Here is a 10858-nt window from a genome sequence, read left to right as displayed (position 1 = left end):
CTCAAGTCTCTCGCTATTGGTTGAAAGGAAAAGTAGTATTTCTATAGTTGGGTCTTGTGCAAATAAAGGGAATTCCTGTATGTGTGTGGGAATGCAAAATCAAAGGAGTATGGTGAGTTAAGAAACTCACCATGTAGAAGCCCTCTAAGCTAGTAACAAATCAACACCATAGACTGTTGGAAACAGCTATTGTTGTTGGAGAGGCAATTCTGCTTTTTTTGGTGGAGTGCTTTTCCATGTTTTTGAAAAGCATGGCGATTCACACCTCATGGAGTGCTTTTTCTTCGTTTGTGAGTAAGCTTGATTTATTTATACATAACAGTCTTCGATCTCACGTCTCCAGTTAAGGCGACAGGTTTTGCCGCAGTGTGCTGCTAACTAGTTGTGCGGGTGCTGTGGCGTTGAACAAGCGAAGCAGTTCTTCCGATGTCAGTCGCTGCTGGTGTCAGCGATGCCGCCATCGCTGTGCGAGAGAAGCTTCGTGGCAAGATTGGCCAAACTAAGGTGAAAAGATACTGGCCCGGCAAAGCCCCTGAATGGGCTGATGAAATCGATGAAGATGCAGAGGTGCCCGCTTCCCGCCTCAGCAAAGAAGAGCTCCTCCACAGAGCTTTCCCCCCAGAGGAAAAGCTTGACCTCGATGATCCTCGACTTCGCCGCTTGGCTGAGAGTCGCCGTGATCGAGAGGAGGCCATTGCCCGGCATCGCCAAATTCGGCAAGCAGAGATTGTTAGCACTCGGGAGGAGGAACGCAGAGCTCAAGAAGGTGCCGAGTTTGAAGAAGAAGATGAGGATGCCATCGAAGCAAGGAGGAGAAGGCTTAAAGAGAAGAGGCTCAATGAACCGGAAGTGGAAGAGTTGCAAGAAGAAGAGGAAGAGGAGGAGGAGGAAGAGTCGTCTGAGTATGAGACTGATTCTGAAGAAGATGTTGCAGTGAAGGCTATGGTTAAACCTGTTTTTGTTCCCAAGCAAGAAAGAGACACTATTCAAGAGAGGGAGAGGCTTGAGGCAGAAGAAAAAGCTCTAGAGGAGTCAATGAAGAAGCGGTTGGAGGAGAGGAAGACAGAAACAAAGAAAATTGTGGTTGAAGAGATAAAGAAAGAGGAGGAGATAGCCAAGAATGCAGCAGCAGAAGGTGATGGTGGTGATGTTGACACTGATGATGAGCTGAATGAGGCAGAGGAGTATGAGGCGTGGAAAGCAAGGGAAATTGCTCGTATCAAGAGAGATCGTGATGACAGAGAGGCTATGATCAAGGAGAGGGAAGAAATAGATAAAGTTAGAAACATGACAGAAGAGGAGCGTCGCGAATGGGAGAAGAAGAATCCCAAGCCTGTTTCTATCTCTAAGAAGAAGTGGAAGTTCATGCAGAAGTACTACCACAAGGGTGCCTTTTTCCAGTCAGGTGCAGATGAGAGAGGAGGAACCATAGGAGGCGATGAAATCTACAGAAGGGATTTTTCGGCCCCTACTGGCGAAGATAAGCTGAACAAATTGATACTTCCAAAGGTCATGCGGGTCAAACACTTTGGACGTAGCGGAAGAACCAAATGGACCCATTTGGTTGGAGAGGACACAACAGATTGGACTTCACCGTATGTTCATAGTCTTCGTCGGCATGGATTGCATAGAATTAACGTTCATTCACATGTGATTTGAACTGGATCTATGTTTTCTCTTTGTCCAAGGAGTTAGGTTGTTGTCTTGTGTCATGTATGCAAGTGTGTGGTTTGTGTTAGGAACATACCAGATTAATTATGGCTGTTTCTTGACCTGGAAGACAAAAGACAAATTGATTGTTTTCATGGACCTTTAGATTGTCGTGGCCTGAGACTGTTTTATTGAAGGTGTTGGGAGGGGCCTTAGCACCTTGCCAGTTGAAACTGGCTGTGGTCGTACTACAGTGCTGTACATCCTTTTGCAGATGGGCTGACTAGAGTTCTAGAGGTCCATGAGTACAATATACAACACATTCTTTGTTTGATATAGAAGGGGGATAAAGATGATGTGATTGCAGGCAAGAGTCTACTTGGGGTTCACATGCAGACATCATCGCATTAACTTGGTGTTTTTTAAGTGGGAGTACATTGTGTTTACATGGAGTTCATAGCGGGTTTACACAATGTTCACTCCACAGTAAGTGGGGTTCACTTTGTGTTTAATCATGATTGTATGGCACACAACCAATTCGGTCGCAACACTCCTGTGCAGGCATATTTGTCAGCGAGTCTTCATCGGGTTTTTGGCTGTGCAGATGTTTTAGAATTTTTCTGTTTGTGAAGGGGTGTACATTGGCATCCGTTGGTGTGAGCAAGGGACACCTCTGCCTTTAGCCTTGGTGACATTTTGCATGAAGCTTTTATCTTCATAGCACAATAGTTTCTTGTTTTGAGTTCCAGTGGAAAGCTTTAGAGTGTTTAATCCTTCAAGGGTCTCTGCTCAGGAGTCAGAAGTCAGTGGTGTTCCAGTGACAGCTATGGTGCATAGGTCATCTGGTAACTCGCTTACGTCTTATCGAGTCCAGTAGCTCAGCTTTGAGCTTTGGCATTAGAGTCCATCTTAAGGTTTCTTTTGCCAACAAGCCTCACATCCGGATTGTGTATATCTGCCCAACGAGGAGAAAACGGGGAGAGGCTGTTCCAGAGCTCAGTTGGAGAATCGGACCATGCAAATGAGTTGCTGATGCTCCGATACCTTTGTAACACACCAAGTCTGGAATCTGGCACGACCCAGGAGAGAACGACTCATTAAACTTAATCAAAATGGAATGAGAGACGACACGGCCCGGCGTAGTTCCATACCCAGAGATATTGGCCCCAAAGTCTGGCGCCCCTTTTGGTATTTATTTTTATATTAAAGCTTGAGCAAAGTACAAAGTCCGAGGGTCCTCTATGCTTAGTTAATTATTTGACTTGCTTACGGAGAAGTGTGTATTGCAACCATAACTTGTTACTATAGTGGACAATCCACGTAGCATACTTGATGATCATTGACCATCAAAATACCTCTTCTCAATAGAGAAATTCAGAGAAACCGAACAGATTTGAAATAGAGATTCTCGTGTTGGAATATCATGGCACGCAAAAGAGCACTCAAAAGAGGTATCTCAAATGCCATTCCACTTCCTTGACAACAAGGTCTGCATCTTCATGCATTATCTACGTACCCGAAAGTGTACGTAATACTCATGCTGCGTTACAGCTTCTATGAACTCGGAAGATTTCCTTCCTTTTGTAAGATTCTCAGAGTGAACACGCTCAACCAAATGATTCCTTGAGTTGGTTCCAGAGCAAACCTGTTCATTAGACAAAGTGGGATTTCAAATCTGGAATTCCATGGGCACATGCCGTAGCAGGCTCTTGCTTCTTCCCTCATAAAGAGAATGTTCATTCACTTGTGCGAAAAGCACTACTATATCTTCCCTTACCGGGTAGGGGGTGTGGACGTAGAGAGTACCTCAAGCTTAGTGAAAGGTCGGAATGGTTTCTCGGTAATGTCCTACCCGTAGTTGCAAGTAATCTTTGGTAGAACTACCGGATACCAGATCAATTATTGACCTTCTGGATGGTTAGCAAACCAGTTCATCTCATAGAACAATGTTTCAACTTGATCCTACTCTCATAAATACTCGAGAGTGATTGTCGTGGTTAGACACATGCATATCTCGTGCATAAAAGCAATACGCAGTTGATGAGTTCCTCAAAGATTTAACTTTGATCAAAGATCTGCCCTCTCACTTAAAGTTCGAGGGTCTTCTGTTCAAAATCTCAGGAGTCAGTTTGAAGTCCTGAGATTCCCAAGGAGGACTTCGTGTTCGAGAAAGCAGAGTTGTTTTGCAGGAAGAGGACCCTGGGAGCAGAGTCGGAAAAAGGTTGCAGGGATGCCATGCCCTGAGTCGGGAAGGTGAAATCCAAAGGCGAGAACTGAGATTTTGGAGGACTCAGAATAAGGAACATAAGTTTCTAGGAATAGGGCTTTTGTGAGGATTCTAGGTACTAATCCTTGATTACGACTTAAGAAACTGAATTGAACTCAATGAAAGACTCTGTGTTTGATTGATTGAATGTGTGATACAAGGGCTCCTTATATAACGAAGAGACATAAATGAAAAGACACGTCTCTTGGTGAAGAGACATGACTTTAGACGTAAAGATAAATCCTTTCAGTGAAGAGCTGCAACCATTGGGCGAAGAGTCGCACCCGTAGAGCGAAGGGGTGTGACCAGTCGTTGAAGGAGTGTGGCTTTTGGCGAAAAGACACGTCCTTTGGGCGAAGGGGTGTGACCATCCAAGTGCAGGGTTCCTCCTTGGCATGGCACTTCGCGTATCTGCAACTAGGAGTAGATGTATTGCTGTAAACATAGTCACAATCGTGACATTCCCTCCCATTTAAAATGAGAGCCCGTGTAAAAAAAATGACTTCTTATGTTGATATAACTCTGGAAAAGCATTGAATCTTCGAAAATCTTCAATCTTTGAGTTATCGGATACCTTTGTCTTGAACCTTTGCTTCTTGCGAAACCTTTTTGCTTTGACTGCTAAGTCCCATATCATTGCATTGTTCAAAGACTTTTTAGAGGAATCTGGTTTAATCAGGTTGACTGCAACAAGAGGTTGATCTTCAAAATCCTTCGTGTGATGTAAGCCTTCTGATTCAAAACCTTCCAATAACTGTGAAATATTGGCAAAGAGAAAATCTTCTCAAGACATTCTTCAGATGGGATAACTTCTAGTAATCTCTGGAGAGGATTTTGGCTTGAGACTGTAATCGTCTTCCAATAATGAATCCCAAAATTCTTCAGAATCATCTTCTGGAACTGTAACTTCATGACTTGTAATTGGCATATCATCATCCAATAAAGTATCAAAGAAAGCATAGTCGTCTTCAGACTCGGATTTTGCAACTATATCTTTATCTTTGTCTTCATCAATTGATTCAGGAGAAGTTAATGAATTCAAAAATTCATCAATAATAATATCTGCATTTGCATCGGGGATCATTTTCGTTTCATAATCCACTGTATCATGCTGTTTGACTTGTACACGTGAGGCTTGAATCACTCTTTCTGCATGAGAAAGCTCGTGTAAAGTCAATTCACGTCCATCTTTGAACAAATTGAATCATATTGTTGGATCATATTGGAATAACCAATGCTGACCAAGAATCATGTCGTAATAAGATAAAGGCATGACTTCAAAATCTAGTTGATCTGCATAAGTTTGAAGCTCGAACTCCAGTTGTCAAACTGTCTGATCACAAGTCAAAATTGATCCATCTGCTAATTCCACATCATATAAGTGAGATGTCTTCTGAGTTGGTAAGCCAAGCTGTAGAACTATCTGCTGATGAAATTAATCGAGTATCCGCTGTCCACCAAAATATTGATGGAGCGACCATTGAGTGTTCCAAAAAGGCTCAAGACTTGCTTTGAGAGAGGCTCCAAAACTGAAGAATTGCACTGAGCATGCTTCATAAGAATAGTCGTATCCTCTGAGACACGAATCGTACTGACCATAGATTTTCCTTTATCCTTAGCAAAATCTGGTTGTTCAAAATTCGATGATGTTTCCGCGTTGGAATTTCTTTTCGTATTAGACGGATTTGGTCTCTTTGGACATTGATACCATCTATGGTCACCACTGCAAATTGTACATAATCCTTGCTTCTTTGAAGTCGAAGATCCATTTGACGAAGACCCTTGCTGAGTATTGGAATGCCGATCTTGAGAAAAATTACGTCCTTTACCACGATCAAGTGAAGGGACATGTGAAGAAGATCTGCTTTCAGATTGTCGATCTTGAGAATAGGACCTTGAAGTTGAATAAGGTTGCGTTGCTTGCTGTCTGAACTGAGATTGATGTTGTTGACTTTGGCTATAGCTGTCTCTGCGCTCGCGCTGTGAAAAGCGAGCGCTTTTTGAAGATCTGTCACCAATGAGAAAATTCCGTGTAGGGCGTCGATTATCGCCAAGACGCTCCACATAGGCAATTGCAGCATCCAAGGTGGTAGGGTTGTATTTGTACACATCGTCCTTCAGGTTGGGTACGAGTCCGTCGATAAAGCTGTGAAGTTTATTAGAGGGACTAAGGGTCTCTATCTCCAGAGTTAACCTTTGGAACTCTGTGATGTACGCGGCCAAGGAACCCTTCTGGCTCAGGTGGCGAAGAGAGGACCGGGCATGAAAATCCCCATTGGCAGGTTCGAACGCCTTGCAAATAGCACGCCATAATTTATCCCAAGAAGGTGTGTGTTTACTATCAGCAACCCGTCGTTGCCACCAAAGAAATGCTGTGTCCTTCAGCAGAGAATTAGCAAGTGCAACTTTTTGACTCTTGACTAAGTCCGTGTTGGATAAGTAGACCTCCATTTTGAATAGCCATTGGTCCAGCACGCGCTTGTCGCGGCGACCATTGTATGGTTCGGGCAGTTTAACATCCAACTTTTTCTTCTGTGCAGCATTAAAAATTTTATAAAGTAATTGAAGTTCACGATTGTCTACCTCTTCAGTTGGATCTGGTTCGGTTTGTTCGTCCACTGAAGCTTCGGAAGAAGGTGTTGAAGATGCTGCATTAGTAGTTCGAGAAACAACAGGTCGACTTCGAGAAGTGTTTTCCATGTGCATCTCATCCAAGCGAGTGTGAAGTGATGCGAGGCTTGTGGAAAGTGTGGCCATCTGCTCCTTTATAATAGTAAGGGCATCGTCAGACTGACCACTTCCATCCTGAGAATTCGGCATGGTTACGCGTTAAAAGGAACTCGAACAGGTGCAAGTTCTGGGTCGGAAACAGGTTCTTCCGCATGAAAAAGTTCGCGCTCTGGAGTCGAGGAATCAGAACTAATTATCACGTCCGGCTATGACAAATCGGGAACCTCAATAACTTCCAGTTTTGGAGTATCTAGAATAATTATGACTTCGGTGTAGTAGGAATTTCCTGTCCGGAATCTCCTCTTTGTATGAAACTTAGGGGATGTCCACTTTGAATTCAACGTTTGCCATGGATACGGTGCCGATGGCGCACGGAGGAGAGGACGAGTGTGAGAGGAGGAACCAGTGGGGGCAAGGTGGCAAATCTAGAAACTCTCGCTAACTATCCTGCTGGGTTTTTCACTTTTTTAAAGTAAGTTTTAATTGAAGGGTTCAAGTGCAAACTGGCTTTCACATGGTTTTTAAACAATATGGGGTTGGGCGGCCACTTATAAAATTAAGGGCCTTGTGCTTAGCGTAAAAAAAATGTATACATTGCTGGTGTTTTAGTCTTTACGTAAGAAAGCTTGAGAGCGTCAAAAACAGCCAGCGCATGAAGGGGCAGCCAGCGTTTGAATTCAGCTAGCGTTTCAACTATTTCAGCCCATCGGTGACATTTTCAGCAACCAGCGATTTCAGCAAGGGCAGCCCAACGTTTGCAGAAAACTCAGCTCATCTGCGAGTCTCATGGCGCTAAGGGGTACTGCCAAGGTGAAGGGGTGTTGTTGGGTAGCGATCCTTGGGAAGGGGTGCGAACTCTTCAAACGGAAGGGGCACTTCCAAGGGGTGCGAGCATTGGGAAGAGGTGGCAGCCTGCCGGCGTGGTACCCTTTCTCATGAAGGGGTGCGACCATGGGTTTGAAGGGAAAGGGCGCTCGAAGAGGCTCCAGCAGAAGTTGTCCCGAAAGTCACCGGGTACGCCACACACAAACTCTGGGTACGCCACACACTCGCACACACTGCTGTCCCGTTCTGTTTATGCTGCTTTTATATGTGTAGAATCAAATCAGTTACCTCATACCATCGGCGAAGAAGTTGAATTCCATCTTTCTTCTGCTTCCATACAACGCCGGGAAAGGGATAGAGTGTAGCGTCAAGGGTGAGAGGCTCACAACCGTAGGGTCCCAGGAAAATTTTTGCTGTGATACCACTATGAGGATTCTAGGTACTAATCCTTTATTAAGTACTTAAACTATTAAGTACTTAAACTCATGATTAAGACTTAAGAAACTGAATTGAACTTAAAGAAAGACTTAGAAGACTCAGTGTTTGATTGATTGAATGTGTGATACAAGGGCTCCTTATATAGGAGACGCAGAGACATAAATGAAAAGACACGTCTTTTGGTGAAGAGACATGACTTTAGACGTAAAGACACATGCTTTCGGCGAAGAGCTGCAACCATTGGGCGAAGAGTCGCACCCATAGAGCGAAGGGGTGTGACCAGTCGTTGAAGGAGTGTGGCTTTTGGCGAAGAGACACGTCCTTTGGGCGAAGGGGTGTGACCATCCAAGCGCAGGGGTCCTCCTTGGCATGACACTTCGCGTATCTATAACTAGGAGTAGATGTATTGCTATTAACATAGTCACAATCGTGACAGCTTTGCTTTGAGGATGGAAGATGAGGCTTTCGAGAACCATCAAGTCTTATTCTAGAACGAACGTGGTAATACGTTCGGTTCAAGTGCTTGTATAGACTTCTCCTCAGTAATAAAGAAACTATTGGGGGGGGGGGGCGGGGGGGGGGGGCAGTCCATCTTTTGGTCCCCAGTACTGCGTCGATCTTCTCACTCTATCTCAAGCTCTATCTATTTCTCTCTATATTCTCTGGCTTCAGTATTAAGTGATAAATTCTATTTATCCGAGTATATTTTATATTGTTATGTGCTTCCGTTTGTGACAAGCAGATGGACCCTCTTGACACTGTTGGAACAGGAGGCAGCGCGATAAATTCGAATGGATCAGCAGATCAAGAACAGATTAAGAATACGGGCCACCTCAACCTATGGAGTATCAACTAATGGAGATGCAACGTCAGCAACAGGTTGATGATTGCGCAAAGCAGTTGCTCTAGTTTGCGAAGGATCCATAGTATGCCAAATTTTTGACCCGACACCCGATTGATGAAGTGCATACTCATTCGCAGAAAGCCATTGATACCCCAAGAAAGTCAGCCCTCAAGAAACCTCCTGTCCCAAGGATGTTTACTAAAGATGAACTTGATGACATTGTCGAAAGATGCGTGAACGAACTTTTGGGGGCGAAGAAGCAATTGAAGAAACGTAATAAGGGGACTGACTACCTTGGTTATTTGGGCCGTCAATCTTCTTTTGCAAGTGCAAAAAACAGAAGAAGTATGTACGCTTCAAAGGATTGTCCAGCTTGTCCTCATCTTCTTTTGATAGTTCGGATAGCTCTTCCTCTTTTGATTCAAGTGATGAGGACAGAAAGGGCAAGAAACGAAGAAAGAACCAGAGATTTGGAAAGAACAAGAAGAAGGCCAAGAAGAGTAGACCATAGCGCAAATATCAACATTTTTTTGACAGTTTTGACGAGGACTCATCCTCCTCTGAGGTTTAGACTCCGATGAGCACATGCTTTATTCAAAGAAGAAGCACTTTTAGAGAGCCAACCAATATGATTTTCTTGAGGACAAGGGCAAAAAGACCATGGAATTCAAGGAGGGTGGATAGGTAGTAAAGTTTGAAACCTTTTCAGGGTTTCGAGATGCTTCCAAGGCTTTAGCCTTTATTAACGTTTTGACATAGCATTCTCTGGAGGGTGCTACTTAGCGCACTCCAAAATGAGGAGGATAACATTATTTTTGAAAGGAAACGCACGAACGTGGTGGTTCACTCTTCTCTTAAGTAAAGAAGCCCCGACAAAGTGGTTTAAGGTTCTTTTGTCGGTTTAAGGTTCAAACGGATCTTTATTTCCTCTTGGCTGACTCAGGAGTACGAACAAGATGTGATTACCACTTGGAACCATCTTTGGATGACCAAGGCTGACACTTTGGATGCTTATTGTGAGAGATTTTGGGATGCTTTTCTACCTGCCTCTTCTTTTAAGAAGGTCACTTTCAAGCAACAATTTGAGCGATTTTGCTGTGAACTTCCCAAAGAGATCCGAGATTATTGCCTTCAACAGAAGTCCGAGTCCATACAACAACCGATGGTACATGCTAAGCAAGGATCTGCTATGCATTCCTGTAACCTGACTTATCCCACCGATCAAGTTTGAGTACAAGTACCGGACAGAATTGGATAAATGATAACAGAAGAAGAAGGAAGTTTCAGAAAAAGAAGGGCGCACGACCCTGACTGATCGAGGAACAGAAATCAGAATACCCCAACAGAACAAGGACACATCTCTGCAAAGTGTCCTGAAAAGGCACAATCAGAAGATAAGCAAGAGAGATCCAGTGCAACCGAAGAACGTGGCAGAAAAGGAAAGATGAGAGCAGGACTGGTACCAGATTGTATGCGGACCGACCCAAATGAGATGGATGAAATCATAGAACTTTGCCACGCGTGGGGCAAAGTACGAGATAAAGAAGCCCTCATCTTCTTTAACGGAGGAGCCAAGGCCAACTTCATTTCACCTGAATTGGTGGCTCGAGTTGGAATTACGCCCGACACAATGGGGCCACAGATGGTGTTATGAGCGCGTATAGAGCTAGAAGAGAGCAAGAGGAGGCGCTCACAATGTACAAGAACTTGGACTTGATATTAAGCTTAATATTGATTACAAGACTTAGTACTTTATTAAGAGAGCTAGATACAAGACTTGGATTACATGACTTGAGTACAAGACAAGGCTCGATTGCAAGGACAAGACTTGAACATAAGAACTAGAAAAGGGCTTTCCTCATACGAGCCTCACAATTGGTGTTGGCAAGACTGAGGGGCTTGTGGCCCAAGACTTATTTACTCTAGTGCTTGAGGAGGTTACTTGAGGAGTTTAGGACTTTCTAGGTTTTTCTTGAGGAGGTTAGAATCTTCTAGAACCTTCTTGATCCTTCTAGTTCTTTTAGAACCTTCTAGATGCTTCTTCAACTTTCTAGAGCTTTCCAGAAACTTCTAGATTCTCTCAAAATCTTCTCCATGCTTCTAGA

The 10858-nt window shown here is 43.8% G+C and overlaps 1 protein-coding gene across 2 annotated transcripts in view; it reads left to right on the top strand.

Annotated features, from left to right (window-relative positions):
• Window positions 1-297: 297 nt before the first annotated feature.
• The window catches only part of LOC147442159 (uncharacterized), a 76628-nt gene continuing 66067 nt past the window's right edge, over window positions 298-10858 (top strand). The window contains exon 1 of one of the 2 annotated variants that reach the window (XR_015190185.1): window positions 298-1595. Coding sequence is in view for 1 of the 2 variants with exons in the window: in XM_086528445.1 (XP_086384571.1) it covers window positions 427-1595 (1169 nt within the window). In the remaining variant the exon portion in view is untranslated. The remainder of the gene's footprint in view (window positions 1596-10858) is intronic. The other variant, XM_086528445.1, reaches the window with a different exon arrangement.

Source organism: Adiantum capillus-veneris, chromosome 14 (assembly GCF_014529385.1).
Source record: "Adiantum capillus-veneris isolate H3 chromosome 14, ASM1452938v2, whole genome shotgun sequence".
NCBI lineage: Eukaryota > Viridiplantae > Streptophyta > Polypodiopsida > Polypodiales > Pteridaceae > Adiantum > Adiantum capillus-veneris.
Note: the sequence above shows the minus strand (reverse complement) of the source record. Positions and strands in the feature narration are given on the sequence as shown.